The 23,913-nt window shown below is 38.6% G+C and overlaps 1 protein-coding gene across 1 annotated transcript in view; it reads left to right on the plus strand.

Annotated features, from left to right (window-relative positions):
• The window catches only part of CSMD3 (CUB and Sushi multiple domains 3), a 2,836,509-nt gene that overhangs the window by 1,085,607 nt on the left and 1,726,989 nt on the right, over window positions 1-23,913 (plus strand). Inside the window, exon 7 of the mRNA XM_085605076.1 lies at window positions 13,021-13,098. Coding sequence (XP_085461202.1) covers window positions 13,021-13,098 — 78 coding nt within the window. The remainder of the gene's footprint in view (window positions 1-13,020; window positions 13,099-23,913) is intronic.

Consider the following 23,913-nt stretch of genomic DNA (forward strand, 5'->3'; position numbering starts at 1 on the left):
TTAAAAGTCACTCCAAACTAGAACATTAATTGATAACTAGTCCATGAAATATTGGAGCCCCTGAAACCCAGCGCCCTCTTTTGCGTGCTCCAGTTCATTTTAGTTTCTCAAAGCGCGTACCTCATGTCTCTTTGGATCGATTGTCCTCTCTTAAAAATAGAATAGAAATTCAGGTGATTGGGTATAATTGGCAGATTCGAAAAGAGTATGTAATTGGAAGTCTAGGCACTTTAAGTTTCCCATTTGCACAGATCGCTGACTTTTGTGAGATGCACACGAATCACCAGGAATACATATGCAAATTTATGAAATCCTATTTGCAATGTAATATCTTCCTGCTCCCATAATACTCTTTTGGACTGTCCACATTGTGATAAGGCATATGACTGGGTTGATGCACACGCTAGCACATGCATTTTTTCTCCACATGAAACTAAAAAACATTCCTCTGTACTAGTATGCAACACCCTATTACTATAAAGACTTTCTCTTCTTAGAAACACACTCCCACCTTTCAGAAACAGATTTCAGTGAGGGTAAATACATTGCAAAACGTTTTAATTACCCAGCTGTGTGTGTTCTATAAATTTACATATGTACCTTCCTAACAATCCCCTAATGTCCCATGTTCTATCCCTACTCATAAACTAAGAGACGCAGCAAGCCCATCATTTCTAGCAGGTTTTCCCTCGAAGTAAGTGATATTTGCATATTCTAGACATAAATCCAACGCTTTGAAAATTGTGTCCACATTTTTATGCATGTTCTATTTTTTCTCTGTATGCATATTTATTTATAACAAGAAGAAATTCCGATGAAAACGTTTGGATCATCCTCTTAATCTAGAGCTATAAGTAATGCAGCTGATAAAAAGTTATTAGCGCTTGATTAAATGCTTTCAAATAAAAGTGCATGTCAGAATGATGGATTAGAGTAAGCTTGTTCGGCATAATTTATACAGATGACAGCATAGCTCCCAATCCGATGATAGGCTGCTATTGCTTTCTCATATTCTTTTCCAAGACTTTTAATTCAAATGCATTGCAAACTGCTAATCCAGCTGTTGTGACGAGATAATGGAAACACACGGTTGAGGGAGCAGAAAAAGCACGTCAGAAGCTATATATTTACATCTGTTCTTTAATTATAGATTGCACCCAATCTGGGTAGGAGGGGCATATTTTATAAAAGGTATTGGCATATGATATCAGTCTCAGGGGTGCAATAGGTGTTTGCACCCTTGTAGTTGGAGCCACAGGCGCTTGCAAGGCTCCTTCTCCAATACAGATCACACAAGCACACATCTTGCACCAGCACAGTCTATAGGGGAACTGGCCCATTTGCAAGATGGTATGGCCCCAGGCAAATGAGGGAACCCCTTTGTCCCTGTGTGATACAACAGATAAAGGCATAGTGTAAAATGATTGCTGTGATGAGCACTAACTGTTTGCCATGGAAGTAGCAGAACATTAGTGCCCCATTTGAAGGTGTTTTGTGTGTGAAAAAGAAGGGATCTCAGGGACCACCCAGACATCCTCCTGCAGGTGTTGCATTCACACATTGTACCAGACTGTGGGGGTGGGCATCCCTAAACCTTCTTTAAATTTGGATTGGTCAACCTGCAATCAAAGGCAGACCAGCAGTTCAAAAATGCTGGTCACTTGATTGAAGGCTTTATCAATACAAATGTGATTAACCAGAATCTGAGTTTGGTAGACTAGATTGACCCACATCAAGAGATGGAAAATCACTGACTATGGGAAAAGGCATATGCTTGTAAGCTTGACAATTCCTGAGAAAAGCAAGTTGCTTGGGGTAACCTGGTAGTGCGTAGCAAATGTAAAAACAGGAACATAATGGTTCCATATAAAAGGTGTAGACTCCGTTTCACATCCCACTGCAAGTGTTACGTGAGAAAACACTTTATAGCTGAGTCACTCCTAGAAGAAATGTGAATGGCATTGAGGCCCGAAACTATTCAAGCAAATTTAATCTATTCAAAAAAGTGCTGAACATTCCAGCCAATGTCTGCTCAGGGTTTGTTAAATGATTTAATCAGGTGATTTGCATAATACATCATTAAAGAAGCTGTTGATTTATGAAGAAAAATGTGGCAGTTCAGTATGTCTACGGTGAAACCTTGCAGAAAGAACAATTGATGGATGAAACATTGAAAAATGTCACTCAGCCCCTCCTGGGCCTAAATCCATCGTTTTTTTGCTCACCACGCCACCCCAGTTTGGGCCCAGACAATTGCAAATCAGTTTTGACCCTGCTCTCCATGGGAAAAGTTCAGCCCAGACTGCCAGGTACACCCCTCTTCAGCCAGTATTGCCTGAATCCAGTGGCATGGTGAGCACAGGATCCACGTCTGGGCATCCTTGGCTCACTTGGGTTGACAAATCCAAAAAGAACAATTGATGTGACCTTTCTACCAATATTCATGCTTTAATAAAATATTCCAATGTTAGTCTGTGCAGCCAATAATCTACAATGGGGAAAACAAAATTGGCAGGGAAGATAAAACAGCTTTTATAATGTCCCTTCTTATAGTTACATGACACCCCACCCCTGGGGCACCTAGGGGAGACCTTAGCAGTGACTTATATGTAACAATAAGATAGATTACACCTCTGTGAAAGTACCTTTTATTCCAAAGTCAAATTTGCATATTATTTACTTCTATAGGCAGTCTGCAAAGCAGTACACCATCCAGTGCAGGAAATCAACTGGGCCTCTAAATCTCCCTGCCCTATTATAGACAATGGATTTATAGGTAGTTTGAATCCCCCTTACTTTATCATATACTAGGCACCTTCAGGGGTCTGCCAATGCCAATTGTAATTATACCTAATTACCATATACTTTTTTTATCAGAGCACTGGCCCTGGGCCTAGTTAGCAGAGCCCAGGGCACGGTCAGAGCCAGTTACCATCAGCATCTGTCCAAAACATGGGGATGGCCAGACTAAAAAGGATGACTTTCTCCCACCAGCCATATGCAAATCAGTCTTGACCCTGCTCCCCATGGGAACAGTCCAGCCCGAACTGACAGGCCAGGTCCTCCGTGGACTGGACACAAGTATCCTAAGACTGGTTTTGGGGTATTACCCCTGAGCAGCCAGGATACCCGGAATCCAGTGGCATGGTGAGCACAAACATTCCCGTCCCACTTGGGGTGATAAATGCAAACAATTGTGGGACGGAATGCTGAACATGGTGAAACTAACTCAACAAGTGAAACTGTACACCACAAAACTTTACATCAGAGTATCTCATGGGCAATTGAGGAACTTGTTTGACCTAATGATAGGCCCTGATGCTCTCAAAAGGATGCATCCACAGGGAGTAGAAGAGAAAATGTCTATTGAATGGCCCTTTACATAGTGGCCTATGTTTTAAAATCTGAACCTGCTTGGGCTGCTTTTCCATCAAAGGAAGCCCCATTAAGTTGAGGTCCACATTGTTATTATTTAATAATACAATAACAAATATATATTATTTTTTAGTTAGGGAAGAAAAACTGAAATAAATCACATAAGTCATTTTAGTTGAAGGAAAAGTCAAAATCAGTTGCAAGTGCTTTTCCATTAGGAGGCATGAAGGCCTGAGTCAAAGTAAGATGTGGTTGAATAGCCCAGTCCCTTTTATGAAAGTTCTATGGAGAATAGGGAAAAGCTCATCTATTAAAATGTGCTATTCAGCTAAACTGAACAGATAGCCGAAAGACTCAAATTGACAGTGAATTGATACAAATATCTGGGCCAATTGCTAACAAACCTAATCCGCACCACCTGGAAAAAATTATTGCAGGCTCAAAGAAGATGCAGTTTCTCTGAAATAAATTAGGGTGTGGTGTGCCGTTTGAAGGCAACACCAGTTCACTGTGGGTTGTACCTTCTAAAGGTAGCAGGCCGAGCAAACGTGCAGCCTGGTTCATTGTTTTACATGTGGCATTCTCTGCTCCGACTGCTGAGATGGGCATGTCCTATCTTTTTATCTGTGAAGTTCTTCGCCCTGACTGCAGTCTCTGCAGTCATAAACTTAGTATGTGCTTGTAGTTTTTGAATACCATTAAATATGTTGTGTGAATCAGGACTCATATTTCTGGGTTTTTTCTATACTTAAGGTTGAGGGTATATTACACACAAATGTGCACTGCGCATACTTAATGAGTTTAGATGGATGGACATAATTTACACTTACATGATGACTGTAGCAAAAAACCTTGGGTGTGCAGAAGAAATGGTCCTTTTGGCTCCGCAAAAGTCTGCCAAGTTTCTCTGGTTGCGTCACCTTTGTTAAACATAAATTCGACTCAGAGCTAGGATCATCATACTATGCTTTTTCTGAAATTTCACCCGGTAGGTTATGCAGAGGCTTTTTTTACAATATTTTTAAAATATTTTTATCATTAGGGGTTCACAGACTTGGAAATGTCAGCACATTCATTAGGTCAATGTTATGAGGAACCTTCCATATCATATTGAATTGTTTTTTTTTTTTTTCTAGAAAACTCTATTTACTTGAGGCAGGAATCATAGTGAAAACGCTCTATCCTTTCTATTGGAATTAGAGCATCACACATCAATTTCTATAATGTAAAGGGAATGGGTAGCCATTCCGCCACACAGCACTATTATCTCTGCACTTTTGAATGCAGACCGACATGTTCTGCTTCCAATAATGGATGTACACCATGATTTTGTAATTCTTTTTGCACTCATGTATTCATAACTCAGAGTTGTAACTTTCTATCATGCATGGAGTAGGATCTTTCCATATTCTGGACAAGATAAGAAGATATTGATCCAGCATAAGTAATCTGTAGGACAGATAGTGTGTTTCAAGATATTTTTTATTTACGATGTTAATGTGTCATTGACACAACCTTAACCAATGTGCTTTCTGTCAGTTGCTCCCATTCTAAATAGAAGTTTGCTGGTCCACTGTCTTGTGTGGGGTAAAATAAAAGTTAGGATAATTGATGCTGGTCTTGCTGGTTCTCTCTTATCCAGTGCAGATCAGAAATAGTCACATGAGGGTTGTCTTGGTTCTTTATTTAAATCTGATAACTGAGCAAAGATCATGAACTACTCTTCTCTAGCTCTTTTGTTCTCTCAGATTTTGGCAATTTGTTGGTTGATGTGGAGGTTAACTCTTACTACTTTGTCCAAATGGGGGTTAAAAACCCTAATGTTGGGAATTGGTTATATGCTACTGTAGACTAATTTTTAAGTATGTTGTCAAAGATGTCTGGTTGAAACTCATTATGCCCATGAAGAGGCTGCTTATTTTACCTTGCCTAGGTAGTGGGGCTCCATATGCATGCATAAGAGTGGAAAACACACTAAGCATAATTTAAGGAATAAAGTTTGGTAAAAATTGATTGTTAGGAGCGCTTTATGTTCTCTCTAGGGTAAGTTTATACTGAGGGAGAATGAGTTGCTTATTGAAGAGGTTTGCTTTCAATTCCTCTCTGAAAATGAAGAATGATAATTTGAGGCAGAACTGAAATAGCCTATTATTCCACACCATTAAGGTATCTTTTGATAGCATTTCTCTTCTGGTTTTCTACTTTTTTGAATTTCTTGGGTGCCTATACGTTGATCTCCTGGCTAGAGTTGTTGTGCTGTCAACTAGTGAAGTTGAATTTCTTCTTCCAGATAGGGTTACATACTGGAGTTTTCTGCGTAGTACGTGATATACCATGTTTTGCTCTTAATGCCAGTAAAGCCTTTGTAATGTTAAGGTAGCATGGTTATACTTATTTAATCCTTTAATGAGTCTGAGTGTTGTGTGCAGTAATCTGGTGACTCTCAGTGGGCCTAGTTAGATGTGTGGCTTGCTGAGGAGCAACACGTTTGCCGCTATCCAAGTGGGAGGTGAAACTAGATTGGATATTTTAATGTGAAGTCTGATTTGAATTTTCAGTTTGCAGAACATGGTTAGCTTGTAGCAAGATGCCTGGCTTATGTCAGTTGTGAGTCTGAAGTGTGCTGTGCTCTGACAGTAGTGAAGTCTTTCCATCTATTTTAATTTTAATTAACAAGTACTGGACCAGAGCTTGATTGTTTCTGTAGGAAATGAGGAAGTACTCGGTTATACCAAATCTCAGATACTGTCTGGCATTGGTTCCCTGATGTATATGGTTATAACTACTTGTGAACTCCCAAGTCTATTCTAGCCCATATGTATATCACCATGGCACTGCTTTCTAATGAAAACAAGCCTGCAGATGCAGTGATAGCACCATTTTGAATAAAGAGGAAGGTAGAGATTTACTTGTGGCCATGCCTCCTCCTCTGTACCCCAACAAACCAAATAAACCAAGTAAATTCATGCCTTTAGTAGCTACGCACTAAGATTTGTCCTGAACAAAGTGCATGACCAGGTAATGGCTATTATATACACTGCAACAGGCAGACCGCAGGAAAAGGGGCAGTAAACCACTTTGATTTTAATTGTAACTGTAAAATATGGTATCGTTTATGGTGTTTAGTTGATTTCAAAAATGTATTCAATGTAACCCTAGGGAGCATAGTTTGTTATATGCACATATGCTCTTCTATTGCTTTTAAATGTAATATTTCCCTCAAGTGTGTTCGATATGATTGCTTGCTCCTTTTCTACTGAAAGCTCTATATATCTGTGAAGCACTCTGATACTTTAACGGGTAACGTTTGTGCTCTATAAAACACAAAAGAAATAAAAATTAATAAATAAAAAGGGGTGAGAATACATATTGTTTTAGTATGTTCACACACAATGCTAGTATTAACTGGTGCACATATGGCATTTCAAGTAAATATTTGTTCTTCTAAATACATTAAAGAGGGTTCTATCAATAAACATGCTGCACACCAACAAAGGCGGGCTGTTAACTGTAAGGTTGACGGGTATCATGTAAAAATCAGTCTACAATGTTTATTAAATTTCTTCCACCATAGTGCCATATGACGATTACTAAGTACCAGTAACAGATGCTCGCCTTTTTTGCTGGAAGATCATATGATGTAGGGTACCCCATAAAACCAAGCAGTGTGCTAAGTCCAGTTATATAGATTAATAGTAGCATTTCTACCATGGGAGGGCATCTGCCTAGCTTAAGCACCAGAGTATTTCCCTTTCTTACTGGGCAATACCACCAGAGATCGCCTCACTTTTTGTTTTTACTAAGTGACTAATAGAGGATGTGGCACAGTCTTTACATTTACCCATTGTCTCTCTCTGTTTGCCAGTAGGTAGTCATTCAAACAAAATGTGAAGCTAAATATATATTTATTCTCTAGAATGCAGCAGATACTTACAGATCTAATTAATAAAGGGATTTAAAAACACCCAACATGTCCAGCAAATTCTTACTACTTGTTGAAATGATCTAATGGTTTCAGATTTCTACTTTCAATAGAGCAAGTATTCAACATTTGAACTAACCCTTGGTCTTTGCAAGGTTCATCTATTTTGCCTATCTACAGTAATAAGTAATATCCGAATATATAATTTCCAAATGATGATCATTTGTTTCAATGTTTAATCTTACATACAATTTACCAATAGTATTTTGAAATGGCTGTTAAATGTCCATTATTTAAGCATGAATTGAAATGAGACATGTGTGACTGTCTTTAGATCTTGACTGATTGAGACATACCAAATATAGTCTAATGAAAGAATATAACAATCAATTCAAAGATGTTTGAGTGTACCTCAAGCAAGGTTTTTGCTCATGCTTTTCGTGTAGGATTAGACTACGCTCATTGTACTAATATTGTGCTTTTTAATGCTGTACATTATACGTCTTAATTGCATGCACCACATCACACTAAAAATTCACTTCTTGTCTAATTCTGCATGACTCCCTGATATGGAACTGGAAATGTATTTGAACGCAGAGGCTCTTTCTGTTAGCAATTAATGAGTTTCATAACGTTTTTCATGCACTCATTCGTAATATTTTAGAATCCTTGCCCTGTGCTTAGTCACGTAGCTGGAGAACCAAGTTGTAAGAAGAATTGCATTAGAAAATATGGACTTAATTGACTAATCTTAAAAGAATATTTTATCACATCTTTGATGCATACAAGGCAGTGAGCAGTTATAAATTATACATGACAGTATGTACACTTATGAAGTGTCTGCCCTAACAAAAATGCTAAAATGGGAGTTCAAATACAGAGCTTGAAAAACAAATCTTCTCATTTTGGGCTTTTTTATGTGATTTCATCATAAACATTTTCATAAGAGGAACACTGTCAATAATAGGTTTGTTTTCCAGAGAGGGATTACAAATTGCCTCAAATAGCAGAGAGAGCAATGTTTGACATCGCTCGGAGCCTGCAGTGGAAAAGTCCACATTATTGAGAACTGCCCTTCATCAGTTTTTTTTAATCAATACCCATCAATCCACTTCCAATTTGCAGCTGATTGTATGAATGACCTACCCATGGGAAATGTTATATTAAGCCAAGCACAACCTAGTGTTACCTTCTTTAGCTCACTTATATTGACCTGATGTCTAGCCACTCCCCCTTGTTGAGCTGTTAGTTATCCATCCTAAATATGCATAAAATCTAGGTGTCCTCTGACCAGTTGCGCAACATAAACCCACCCTATATCCACAACACTTTCTACACTTAGCTTCTCTTTTAAGCAATCTGAAGCTGCTCTCTCTGCCCCCTCTCCATTGGAGAGGTAATGGTGGCTTCTTCCACTAAATAACAAGTGCAGGCGTGTGAGACATAAGACAGTCATCTGTCATTTTTAGGTTTCGCTCAAGTCTCTGTAGACCTAGGCAAGCCCTTCCCCTGGTGACATAGCAACTGTGGAAAATAGTTTTCCAGTGTTGCTATGTAACACCAGTAAATAATTTCATCTATAATCCAGTAATTTCAGTAATGGCTATATATGAAAGTCATATAAAACAAAAGGATTACAGCTAAGTTGCCTCTTTTGAGATCACAAAAGCAGGTTTTTTTTTAAATACCAGAAAACCTGTATAATGGTAGCATTGAGCACAGAGATGTCCAATGTGTGGGGTGTGCACCCCACTAGAGGGGCGGTGGCTTCATCTTGAGGGAGAGGCGTGCTTCCACATGCAAAAAACTTCCCACCTTAAAATAATATGTGGAAAAGCAAACAAGCACAAATGCCTATAGAAACAGTCCTAAGACAAGTGTAACACATTGTTATGTTGAGAGGATTATCAGCGTCATTGTGTGGATTAGACTTGCTTTAAAAAAAAATTGCTAAGAAGCTGTGTGGCAATAAGGTCTGCAAGAGGTGAGCAATGCAACGGAGTAGTGCAGGAGTCCGCAGAGTGAAGAAGTACACATGTCCTGAGAGAGGGAACACGGAATGGTAGGTTGCTACCAGAGCAGTGCTGTATTAGTGTAGGAAGCATTTCCAAGCTAAGAAATATAAACATTGGAAGAACATTAATAAAAGCTAATATTTTTGAACTGTGAAATGTGCACTGAAAACAATGAATACAATAGAAAAATTCATAAAGTGAATGGTGGTGCAGTCTAGGCTATATCTAAATGGTTTTAAAGCAAAGTAGATGCAGAGTTCCTGTGTTAAAAACTCCATAGAGGATTTGTACACAAACCATTGTTACAGTACTATCTCATTGATCTTCCAGAACCCCGATAGCAGTGCAAATAACCAGTATTTTTCCTCTCAGTAAGGTTGTAACTCTAAAAGAATATGCAGCAGGTGCCTCAATGGATGGACCACTGAAGGAGACTGAAGGAAGCGTTTTTAGGGCACTGTAGAGATAGGGTGCTAATGAAATATATAGGACCAGAGAACTGCGTCAAGAGTTACTGAGCGCTCCAGACCTCTGGAGAGATGTCGCACTCTAGGACCACTGAGTGAGGTGACCATGGGGTAACCTGCCTATCAAGTTTCCCATATCAAATGCATGGCTAGATGTTACAGTCCAGGTTCTGACTTTGCATTCTGGAACTTGTAGGCTGTTGGGATCCCGATTTTATATTGTGATATGTCTCAGAATGCAAAGAAAAAGTCTGAACTGCAGTAGCAGGTGACACATAGCCCTGGGAACCTTGGCAGGTATGGGTAAGGAACATCTCCAGGAGCCTGGAGCGAGTAAATGCTGCAGCATCATTGTGAAAGGTTCAGCTGCAAGAGTCTCAAATGATGGAATTCTACAGACTTAAGGATGTGGGTATTGTTGCAGAAGTAGAAAAGGCTGGCTATGCAAATTGAAGAGATAGGTGGAGAGGCTATGCAAGCTAGGAAGAACCGATGCAGGAATCATCAGTGAGACAGCAGTGCAGAAGCTAGCGATAACAAAACAAGCAAATTCTAATTCCTGTACCTCTTATACCCCAGTATAATCCCAGAGTGAATACATCTGCATTATCTTCTTTGTCCTATACACGAAGCGCACTTCCCAAAAGTAATCCCCACACACGTTAGCTTGAAAGAGGCTCTCAAATCATAAAGATTTTGCTCAGGGAGGGGCTCAGCAATACAAAGTTTGAAGACCCCTGCTTCAGCATGAAAAGCTATGCTTCTTTTTTATTTAAAAGTACTACTATAAACATGTGCACTCATTGTGACATATGAAATAATGGTTAGAAATTCAGGCATATACCTACGAGTCCCTATAACAGGCGTGTTCTGTTTGTAAGTATGTAAGTATGAGATCATGCTGCCTAATGCCTTGGAACAGTGTGGAACTCTGATTGTGCTTACTCGCTAGTGTTGTAGCTGTCTGATTTCCAATGTGAACAAGTGAAAGCCTATATAAAGTGTCTAGGTGTCCAAATCTAATTGTTCCAATATAAAATTATGTAACTATCTAAGACAAACACCTCATCTTATTAAACGTTTTTAAACAATAAGGACCCCTTACTGAAGAGATAATGGCACACTGCTGGTTTTAGAAGAGTTCAGGATGACAGTATTATGCCAACCATTACATAGTCACTCTGTGCATCCAATATATGCCTCTTCACCGCCACCAGAGCACTGCACTGTCTCAATGCCCTCACCACTAGTGTGCCAGGTTTATCATGGCTTTATCCCAAGTCATTGAAAATGCCAACTGCCTCTACTGATCTATTATCTATTACTATCACAGAATTAGCTGAATTGGTACCTCTGCCCAAAAGGTAAATTGGTGGTTTATCTTATGGTTAGTTGTCGTGCCACCTGTGACTCATCTAGGTGTTGGCCTATCTAAGGCCTCAACAATCAATGAGGCAACTTTATCTGCACTATAACATTGCCGGAATTACACAATACAGAAAACTGTCATTCAATGCACAAAGTAATGGCAGTATATAGATTTCCAGGAATTAGATAAAATAAATTAAATATGAAAACCCTTTAAAAAGTAAGCAGAAGTTGGAACTCTAAAGCACATGAATTAAACATACATCTTTACAATCTTCAAAGTGTTACACGTCTGATATTGGATTTCTCAAAGATATCTGATGCGTTTAGCAAAATCTATGCTACTTTAACTATTGTAAGTTTACAAATACAGGGCCACGGCGCGGGGCCAGTATAGGGGCCACGATAGGGAGTGCTGAAATCAGAATAGGCAATGCTAAATATGATGCTGCACAGTAGATAGGCATTTTCCAGATACCTTGTATGCAGGTCAATATTTGTGTGTGCTTCTGGCAATGCGGGCCAAATAATGGCAGCTAGGAATGTTAGCTCACTGCACCACCCAGTATAGTCACAGATACATTTCTTAATAACACTGTGGCCCACCTCAAATGGCCAGCTGCCAAATGGTCAGTAATCATACATTCTAATTCACAGGGAATGAGAAGAAACACATGGGTTAACACAAAGTAGTTGGCATACAGCCCACTGTCAAAAACAACTCTAAGATTATTGATAAAGTCCAATATTGATAAAATGTTTTTTTTTATTTCTTCTTTTCAATCTTGAGAATGTTACAAGCAGATGCAACCAACGTGTTTTGGACCAGACAAGGGCTTTGTCAGGCCATCAGAAGCCTGGAAACATTGTGACTTACCAACACCTAGAGGTAAAAATGTGCCATACAGAGCTTGCAGAGCAGTCTGGAAGAAGACAGAAGAAAATACAGTGATGCTTTCTGTACTCATTACACTGGGGTTATTGTCTCATAAATTAAATATATGAATGTACGAACCAAAATACGTATGGCCTGTTCATCGCGGCGGGCCTTCTAAAATATTGGGTGAAAATAAAAAGTGGGTAGCAAAGGATTTGGAACTTTGGCAGGACTCTTGCTGCTAATTATCAGATTTACTACTGGAACCAGACTTCTGATGCCCTGAAGAAGTCCTTGTCTGGAGCAAAACACGTTGGTTGCGTCTGCTTGTAACATTCTCAATATTGAAAAAGTAGAAATAAAAGAGAACACTTTATCAATATTGGACTTTATCAAAAATCTTGGAGTTGTTTTTGTCAGAGGGTGGGCTCGATGCCAAATACATTGTGTTAACTAATGTGTTACCTCTCACTCCCTTTGCTCTGGCTATGCACCAGCTGCACAGACTGCACATATTATATATCCAAGTTTCTTGAGCATTAATTGTGTATTTTTAACGATCTATAGGCTTTGGCTTGAGAGGGGTAATGCCCTAGTGGAAAAAGAACATTTTAGCAGGCAGGGGAGAATCTGTATTTGAGATCATCATTGAACCATGGATATAAGATGTGCATGTTCCATTTCCCACTGTTAAATAACACAAGTGTGCAACCCCTTCACGTTTGCTTTTTGTGCACAGACAACATTTTAAAGATGCATCAACTCAAAATCGAGGTAGAATAGATGCCTCCATGTTCATCATATATCATCTATGTGTGGTATTTCCATCACATTTTTTTCTGCTGCTGTGCTCTCTGTTAGGAAACTGTTTGTAAAGGCTACCAGAAAGACATTTCATTAAGCCGACATTTTGCTTACTAACAGCACTTAAACATATGTTACCTTGTGGACTGTTTGATCTGATCTGTTTTTTTTATTGTTTGTTTTCTTAACTAGTGAAAAAGTCCATAGATTTTAAATCTAGAGGATTTAAATTGTTTCCAGGGAAAGACATCAGCAGCAAGTTTTCTATCTGTGAGTGCTCTCCTTTTTTTCGTTACTTGTTCTAGCTTAATGGTGAACTTTGTGATGTGAGTGTGTATTGTGCTATGTTCCCTTTTTACAAATCGTAAAATAAGATTTGCTTCTAAAAACACGATTTTTCATTTTATGATAGTTTGCATGGTGGTTTTAATACATTTATGAAATTGACGGACAGTGCAAGCTGTAGAGAACTGCCACAAATGACAGGCAAATAGCATTACTTGCAAAATGGTGAAAAGGAGTGGAGTTTGTGAGGCTTCCCACTACATTCCATGGTGAATGCATCTAAGTTTTTGGTGTAAGTCTATATTTTAGATAATTTGGATCCGTGTCATGAGATGAGAGTTGTTATAGAAATCACATGTTGTACATGCTTGCACTTTTTGCTGATCCTTGCTGCCACATCTACTCATTGCATGATTTCATTTCTTCACAAATATAAATGCATGACTTTGTTCTAAATAGGTATATTTTTGTTATGATGACAATAGCCCTAATGTTGATTTAGCTTCTTAAGTATAAGCTGTTAAATGTGTCACTTTGCATGAGATTTCAATGAATTGTAGGTTCGGTATTTCTGCTTGTTTAAAATGGCAGTCAATTAAATCCTTTTGTTCAATTGAAGACATCAAAATTTAAAGTCCATAAAATTGGTAAATGCATATTATGTATCGAAAAAAGCAAACACAGTGAAAATCTAAAATTGGTTCACATTAAAATAAAAACACAGTATGTCACATTTGCTACGTTTGTCTTACCAAGCAGAAAGGATTTAAGACTGTCAGCTGTTTACTTGCTCAATAACCTGTACCAAAAATGCAGACACTGACGTGCTGAATGAAATAGCTGTCAGTGCTCCGTGACACACATCCTCCCCCTACCTTGCACAGCCTCACCACTACCTCAGACAACTGGTACTGCAGTGCTGATTTATACTTAAAAAAAGAGAGGAATTCAATTTTGTTTATTCAGCACAACGAGAAAACACATTTATACACTCACTATACAAGGTACTAAGGGGCATATTATCAAGCACGGCATTAACATTATCGCCGCTAAAGCGGAGATAATGGGCTTGATAATATGCCGCAAAGAATTCCAATACAAGCCCATGTTGACACCAGAACATGGTCTTCTATGGGAATTCTCTGTGGCATATTATCAAGCCCATTATCGCGGCTTTAGCTGCAGTTTTCTGCCGCTAAAGCGGCGATAATGTTAACGCCGTTTCTTGATAATATGCCCCTTGGTACTTAATCAGACATAATCAGAGACACTAGAATTATGGATGAATCATACATCTAATTATTTTGCATTGTTTTGGTTCATTTTGTAACAAGGGAATGGAAATCACACACCATTTCGAAGGATGATTGTCTTGATACATGAGGTATTCCAGTATCACATAAAATACAAAGATTAAACAAAAAAAAATTTCAGCCGATCCTATTCAAAATGTTTTTCACAAGAAAATGATTTAGCCATGTAGGGAATGACAAAAATATATTTTTTAAATTATTAATCGTGTCCTTTTTAACGTATGTAGTAAAATATCTTCTTTAAAAACAAATGATGGGGCATATTATCAAGAAACGGCGTTAACATTATCGCCGCTTTAGCGGCAGAAAACTGCCGCTAAAGCGGCGATAATGGGCTTGATAATATGCCGCAGAGAATTCCCATAGAAGCCCATATTCTGGTGTCAACATGGGTGTCTATTGGAATTCTCTGTGGCATATTATCAAGCCCATTATCGCCGCTTTAGCTGCAGTTTTCTGCCGCTAAAGCGGCAATAGTTTTAACGCCGTGCTTGATATTATGCCCCGATGTTTTTTATCAGGAAATACGCCTACATCAACAGACCCATGTAATACAGAAAAGGAGTGCCTATTTTATTCTGTGCAGCCTAGTTAAGTTTTGAAACTAGTCATGAGTTTTGGTTTATCCTGTCTTAATGATACAGGATATCTGGGAGCACATATATGCATTAAATAACGTCATTTTAGAACAATAATGTAAATCTCATATGCATTATGTACGTCTTACTTGGATGTGCTACTATGAAGCATCAAAACTAAAACAAGAAGTGACTTTTTAAGATTTCTTCTAAACTAGAAGCACCCTTTTCAGATAGGTCTTGCACTCAGAACACTGTCTGTTGTATATTTTCATGAATAATGAAACGCTTTTTTTCACGAGAAATATGGAATCATTTTCGCCACATTGTTCGAATAAAGGTAAATATACAGGGAGGTTTTCATGCTCCAGACACACTTCTATCCCTGGTCCAAGCACTTGGGACTCTCTGTGTGCACAGTCGTCACAACTTTAGCAACCAACTATTAACGACCAATCAGTGTTTAGAAAGGTGTTGTCACTGTTTTCAGCTACGTGTTCTACATTTTTCTGAAACGTTGATCAATTGTTTGTCAAAATCTGCAAATCACGCAGCAAAAGAAAGATATTCTTGCAAATGCAGCACATCCATATTTCACACAAAATGCTGCAGCAGCAGAATGTAATTATTCCTTGGGCCTTTGTAATACTTTTGAAAAATACTTTTAAAAAATGGTGAACTTGCAGATATATAAATAAATGTTAAGCTTCCATATACAAGGGTCTATGAGACATATTGATTACTAAATTAATGTGAGAAAACACATTGTTTGGTCAGATTATGTGGTGTCATTGTAAAGCAATATATTGGAAATAGTATTGTGGGATTTGATTTAATTCTGCATGTACTTTTTAAATAGTACATCCACTAGTGGGTGTTACACCACAATATCAAAGTTTTAATGTAAACCTGCATAAATAGTTACTCTACAATTTCGATTAAAATATAAATTGTCATTGTAGGTAGATGAGGAGGTAAAAATAGCTAATCTGTACTCTACTAATGTAAGCTATTTGACAAGAAATATCTAGAAATCATTGAAGATCTCTGACCTACTAAAGCACCATCTAGGTTTAGACATTCTCCAAGTCTGGAGATCTTTGAATCGTTAACTTGTCTTTTTATTTGAACTTTGACCATAAAGACGTCAAAAAAGTGTATATTGTGAGCTTACTGGGAAGTCTAAATGCATCTCGGAATAGTGCGCTCTATAAGAGACTGGTAGTCATACATACAATTTTCTAGAGCAATACCAGTTAATACTCAAATAACAGAGAAACAAGGCTCCAGTCGAACAGATAGGATAGATCACCGAGGACATAGGTTACTTTAAGCAAAAGTGTTTCTGAAATAATTGGATTTTAGTTCCTTTAAAGGTAATACAATTCTTTGTAGTGAATAAGGTTGATGCAAGTGAGGGCCAAACCATGGTTACACTGCTGGAGAAGGGCTAATTCTTATGGCATTTGTACTCTAATGTTGGATGGTGGCTTCAGGGAAGGGATTTGGCATTTCTCAAACATTGTTCAAAACCATAGGTTATCAGCTTTCCAAATAGAAGAGATCAGAATAGGCGGGATCAGAACTGTTAGGAGCTTTGTGGGTGATGCAGGCCACATTATACTGAGTTCTTGCCTAAACTGGGAGCCATTGTAGGGTACAAAGGATAGGGAAGATGTGGTTGAATTTGCTGTGACCTGTGACAAAGTGAGTAGCTACATAAAGTAGTATTCTCAGGAGTAATACATGAGATTTCGGGAGACCGGAAGGATTGGTTCCACCAATCTAGTCCAGAGAGGACCATAACATGGATAAAGTGCTTTAAATCCTGCTCTGGCATGAATGGCCTAATGCCGCATTGTAATTTCAGCAATTTGTTTCAGAACATTGAGACTGTTGTAGAGGAAAAATACTAGAGATTTATCTCTAGCCAAAGTAGCTGGTGTGCAGTCCAAGGGAGAACGGGATTCTAACCATTCCTCAATGGGAATATTTAAGTTCTTTGGCAACATCAGTAAGAACTCGGTTTATGTAGGGCTGCGTTTTAAGGAATAGTTTGTCATGCATTTCTGGACCTTCTCCAGGGTGATTGTGAGTACAATGACATCATTTGGGGAAGAAATATTCAGATATAGCTGAGTATCATATTCAGATTGGCGATACAGAATTTCCAAGCTTCTCAGAATCTCTCGCAGCAGTTCCAGGTATGGATTGAATGAGGTTGGAGATAAGGTGGAACCCTGTGGGACTACTTTTCCAAGTTAGATATTGCAAGAAACAGAGCTACCTAGTTTCATTGTGAGGGCATTCTTTGAAAATAACTTAGGTATGTGCTTCCTATGCCCTTACTGCTACGTCTTTGGCTTATTCAACAGAATATTGCAAACTTGACCCTTATTTCCAGTAGTACACTCCCATATATGATCACCAAGAAGGTTGTTACACAGTGCTTCAAGGTTGCATCATAGAGAAAAAGCACTCTCTCCATAGTTTGTGTAATTGAAGGAATCCTAAAGCAACTTCAATCAATTAATTTTCAATAGAGTTCTAATTCTCAGAGTAGATGTGAAATATGTCTTTAATATGAATGTTGACAGCCAGTACAGAGGCCTTCCTTCCCCGTGTATGCGAAGGGAGAACATGTTGCTTTCAATATAGAAGTTGGAAATGAGTGCTGGTTTTACTGATTACCTCCTCTCTAACACTGCTGATTCCTAATTGTTATGGAGAAGAAAGCATTCCTGTTTTTTGGGATGTTGAGTGTCTAGTGCAATTAGTAGACAGTAGACATTGAAGCAAAAAAACTCTATCACAAATTATGTAAATCAACCAAGGCTATATTTATTTCAAACTCTATCACCTCGGCTACAAATTGTTCTAAGACACTTTTTAGCATGGTCAAAAAGCTCGCCGGATCTGAAAACTTAGGTGTTCCTTCCCCTTTGGGAAGTGACCAATGCGAGGATCTTGCTCAATTCTTTGAACAAAAGATTGAGAAAATCCACCTTGCTATTGAGAATTCCCAACCTGATAGCAGTCTTTCTACTATACCATTCTTTACTACTGCCCAGAACTCCCTGCATCTAGATACCCAGGAACAGCCTACTACCGGGTCACCAATTGCACCTACTACTATGGCTCCTTGTCTTGATACCTGGCCTCTTCTTAATATGGAATCCCTTAATCTAATTCTAACAATAATAAAATCAGGTTCACCCAACGACCCTCTACCTCCCTCTATTCTTAAACAGTTAGAGTCTTCCCATATGCATATTGTTCTGAATGTTCTTAATGCATCTCTCAGTGAATCCCCACCGATACCCTCTAGTCATGTGCGTAACCTGGGCGTCTACATTGACGACACTCTGTCTTGGCACCAACAGGCCGTCAGGGTCGCAGCAACATGTTTTGCCATCCTGAGATGGCTGCGTAAAATCATTTGGATGCTACCCCCTACCACTCAAAAAAACGTAATCCATGCCCTCATAACCTCAAGGCTGGACTACGGAAACATCTTGTTACTTGGTGCAAATAAGACTGTCACCCGTAAGCTGCAGCTTGTGCAAAATGCTGCAGTCAGACTTCTATGTAAAATTCCAAGAAGTTCGCACATTTCTGGTTACATTCGTGATCTGCACTGGCTCAGAGTGGCTAGTCGCATAAAATTTAAAGCATTAAGTTTTATGTTTAAGATAAGACAGGGCTTGGCGCCTCCGTATCTGCGTTCTCTTGTCAGCCCTTACATTCCCATATGTCACCTTCGCTCCTCCACAGAGGAGAAATTCACGATCCCTCACTTTCATCTTGCCAGAATGGGTGGCAGATCCTTTTCCTACCTCGGCCCTTCCCTCTGGAACTCCTTGCCACTCACCATTCGTAAAGAAACCAACTACTCCTGTTTCCGAAGATCTATAAAGACCTGGCTTTTCGACCAATAATCTTTCCTGTGTACCTCATTAGTCTGTTTCACTGCCGTATTGGCGCCGGGAACCCTTTTTGGGAAGCTGTCGCGCCTTATAAATTTAATAATAAATACAGTTAATAATAAATAGTAGACAAACTGGCCTAAAATGGTCATCTAGTACATAATTCAGTCTATAGGAGATCATATGTAGTCATCTTCAATATTAAATTGTATCTCACCCTCATTCAGATTCATGTTCATGTGAGCTCAAGCAACTTCCATTTATGAATTTATCACTAAACAGATAGTGCTTTGCCTTCTGACCATCAAGTCTCCCTGGCTCGCTCAAAAGTTTGTCCATTGCTTTGCTCCTGTTGATTCTCATTTGTGGATTCATCCCTTTTTTCTCTTGCTATATGTTGTGCTCTTTCAGGAGAAAAATACAGCCTGTACTGTTAGGGAAGACAATAATAAAAAAACAGTGCATAATTGGGTTACTGCTCATCTTCACCTAAGGTTGTGGCCACTTGAGTGATGGTGTATCTTAATAAGGAATTCAATGACACATAGTGCATATGCCTTAAATTAATTGGCCTTTGTTAACTTTATCATTTCAAAAGATTTGTTGGACAATTTTATAAACTCTCACTTGGAGTATTTTTAATAATAGATGCAATATGCAAATTAAACAATTTTTTTTAAACATTTTAATTTCAATGAATCTTTGTTTTCACTTTTCAAAAACGTATATTAAATTAGGAGTATAAAGAATTTATTGTATTGTGTACTTTTTGAAGCTTGGCATAACTACCTGAAGTCTTCAGGGGATATGCCATAAAGTTTGGAGAATCTTTAGGAAAATATAATTTCCCCAAAATCCATGTAAAGAAAGTGTCCTTCTCTGTTCAAAATCCATTTATGCCAAAGCATAAACACAGATTCTAGCTCAGTGATTTGTTTTTGTGGTGAACATTTTCAGTGAATAATGAATCCATAAACAACTGTTGCTGTGCTAAGCACTGAATTATACCAACAGCTCCACCATGTGGCAGACTGTCATAAGTGCCTTTCTTGGCAATTAAATGTCTGTGCTGAGCACCGGAAACCACTAGCTCAAATTAAGCGATGGATACTCACTCCGCTCTTCTAATACAACAATTTCTTATACATCTGATTAAGGTAAATAATACCCAAATACTGTTTTTGAACAATAGTCAAGGTTTAATAAGTTGCATATGTCATTAACGTCTTCAGAGCATTTACATTTCTTACACACCTCAATACCAGTAAAAAAAGAGCATAATATTTACCTAAAGTGGGGCAAGTGGGACTATAAACATATAATCCTAGTGGCTGTGACAATGATTAAGCTATGAAGCTTGGTTTAGGGGATGTATTTATGACAACAAAGCTCATATTTTACAGCACACTGTTAATTTTTGTTTTATATACCACTGCATTTTGCTAAAAAGATCTCCCTAAAAGTATGGACAGTATCATGATAAAAACAGTATTAAATGACCCTGGACAAAATTTTGGTAGGTGACGTAGAGCAGGTAGGGTAGGTCGACAAAATTGAGGTTAATATTGTAAAATACAAATACATACTGCATTACTGTCTTGTTAAAAGGCCACCACAGGGGAATATAAAGGCCGTTTATCGTTTGCATATGTGTGGGAGTAGTTTTGTGAACAAAATCATTTTTAATATTTGAAGGCTATTGATAGTTTACCCTTTAAATGTTAAAAATAAAGTATATTTACATGAGAAATAAACAAACACAATGGAAGCAGTGCCTGAATGATACACTGACTACATTTTCAGTAATCTGTATTCTCTAAATAAATCAAGCACTTGATTAACAAGTGTACTTCTCAGCTTCTGAGTTTACATATTTGCAATGAAGAATAGGTGAAACTAATAATCATTTCTGACGTGTTTCATCCACATCAACAGCTTGGATGGTGAAGTTATGGCCCAGACGTAGACACAAATATAACTAGAAGGATCACTATGACATCAGGCAGTGATGAAGTATGGGCTTGAGAAGTAATTCATCAAGAAAAAATGCATAATAATTTGAAACGTTTCTTAGGAGAAACAATCCTGACAATATTTGACTTGCAAAAAATATTTCAAGCTACTATCTTCCAGTGCACAGCATTTTATCCCGGTACATTAGAGAGCATGCAGCATTTGTCTGCTCCTCTGTATACTTTAGTCCTGTTCTGATATTCTTCTCATCTGCTTGTTCATTTCTGTTCTAGTTTTTCACTTAAACGCCAAGACTTTTCTGATCCCAGATTGAAGTTACTGTGTGTGTTCTTTCAAATGTTTTGATCTTCCTGCAAAGGATCTTCTACTTACTGTTCTATCTATGGTTTTGAAATTAGTTTCCTTCATTGTTTTTGTCGGACTTCGACCCCCCTCCCCGCCCCCTACCCTCAAACCTTGAAGTTGCAGAGACCTATCAACTTTAACAGAAAATACACTGCACTGGCTGCTGTCATCATTTCTCATTGCCATAGGATAGGAGCCAGTCTGCAAAATATTGTCTGGTGTAACTCTCGTGCTTTCAGAGCTGATGCTTCACAGTCAGTTTACACTACTGACCAACTGTCTGTTAGCAACCTCCTCCCCAATTCCATCTCTTCAATTGCTTCCTGATTGTAAGTTTTCTGAAGAGGCACACATCAAAATAAAAGTGTTCTGTGACATCATGGTAGTACTCAGTGAGCCTCAATATTCCCCGTAGATTGGTCTGCATCGTTGTGGTCTTTCAGGCTATGTTAGCACAAGTATTGGGAGCCCAATACCGATATCTTCTCAATCTGGCACTTAGTTACCTCAATAATAGGGTTTGCGCTTCACAGAACTTTGAGGGCTTCCTTGAAATGGTTTTAGCTCAGGGCAACATCACTGTGCTGTCTGGGCAGGCAATACAGGAGGTGTCCAAAACGTTTCAGACCTGGGCCACCAACCTCTGGAAGCTGACAGGTATAGTAGTTAACAGAAAAGGCATAACCTGGAGCTGGAATTGGCTTTGTGGGATATCTTATTTTTTACACCAAATATCACAGTAATTTGCCCGTACCTGCTGTCAAATCAATTATGTTGGAAGACCCCAGCGGCCTCAAATTGTTCAATGAACCTGGCAATGAGGTACTTATTAAGATTTCATAATCACATTTCAGCTGGAGGGTCCGGAGGAAAATATACGATCATCTCTGCACTTCAAATTTTAACCACAGTCACAGGTCTGTTAAATGTCTTCACATTTATCCTCATGCTATGCCCTTTAAATAGCCTCTTCCTGATACTTTTGCCCACAAGTACCCTAGTAGATAGTGTTCTTTCCAGTGTCAATATCAACTTCCTGTTGTATTCCGCTTCTGCAAATCATTTGCTGGCTGTGGGTTCAGAAGTGTAAAACTGCTGTATAACAACCAACTTTAACCTAAAACTCTAAAACACCCATTCCCTTCTCCCTCACCCTATGCTTTTTTTGCATGTGCAGACCTACTTGAGTAGGTCAATGTTGTTGTGCAATATAGGGTCTACCCTGTCATAATCTCCCTTTTGTAGCTTCTCTTACTATCCAGGGAGTTTTTCAGAGTGTACACAATTAAGTCCAGCAGCCCATGACATCTCACCCATCGTGTGGTTAAAAGGTACAGTAGTAAGGAAAACATGCTGCACAGTTTGGATTTTCATAGCTTTGGTGCCCACGTTGAAGCCTCCAAACTGATTCTGGTGGTCTGTTACGATATCAAGACAGTATGCATCATCTTAATGAGGTTGTGGCAAATAAGATAATCCAGAGAAGACTCAGCCCTTACATTCACCCTAACAAGCCTAATTGTTCCATTGATCTGCATGAGTGCAAGGAGAATCTTCATGACCAGCCTTTTTCTATCAATGTCCATCCACCAATACTCAGATTTTCGTGGCAGAAATGTGTCTAAGTTCATGTACACCTGCTCAGTAGATGAGCTTAGAAGTCTTGTGAGATTGTCTCTCTCTTCTCATCTACATAATGGTTATGCAAGAAATGTTAGGCATTGCTGAGAACCTGGATAAGAATCTCATTGTCGCAATCCTGACTGATATCTAATTCTAGGTTAGTAACTTGCACAGGTAGTGCCTTGACAGACACCTTTGTTGTTTATGTGGGCCTCATCCACACTGATCCAGAGTCCATCCCAATAATTTACATTCGAAGGCTTTAGATGTGCGTGCCTTGCAGTCCATGTTTGGGACTGCCACTTGAGAGATGCTTCCTTCCTTTTTTCAAAACAAATTTCATTGTAATCATGCATGATTACTTAATGTCATAGCAAGCGCAAAAAAATCAAATAATTAGAACAAAGTAATTGATCATTGTAAAATGCATAAACCTATGACCTTCGTTTGAGCTATGCAATCTCCAAAGATAGTTTGTCAATTCTGCACTGCTGTTTAGAACTGTCTTCTAGTTCAACCTGTTGGTTTTCCGCTAGTCTCATGGTAACATGTTATGCTTTGAGTCTCCAACATGCCACAAATTGACTGCTTGAAAGTCCTAAATTTTTTTAATTAAAAGCATATTTAACAAGTTATATGCTGCCACCTTTTTTCCCAAACCACACCATGGGTGGTATGTCATGAGATGATTTTTGTTAGCTCTTCTTAGCACCATGTATCCATGTTTCCTAAGATTATTGCAACTTCTTCAGGATTTCTTTGAACTGCAAATGGAAAAGAGCAGGGGGCTACCCATATCACGTAATCAATTCATTTGTAATGCTCACATTGTTTTGCCTTTCATGCTAACTTAGTTTTATCACATTTTGGCCATCAGCTTAGTAAACCTATTGCTTTCTCTCCTTCACCTCACTTGTGAAACCTACTCATACATTGACAGGAACGTCCACACGTCCTAGCCTCAGTATATATTTCCTGTATTTCTTTGGTGGTGTGAGGGCATGTGAAGCTTACATTAGTGACATTGTCAAAGGAATGACT

This window comes from Triturus cristatus, chromosome 5_1 (assembly GCF_964204655.1).
Source record: "Triturus cristatus chromosome 5_1, aTriCri1.1, whole genome shotgun sequence".
Taxonomy (NCBI): Eukaryota; Metazoa; Chordata; class Amphibia; order Caudata; family Salamandridae; genus Triturus; species Triturus cristatus.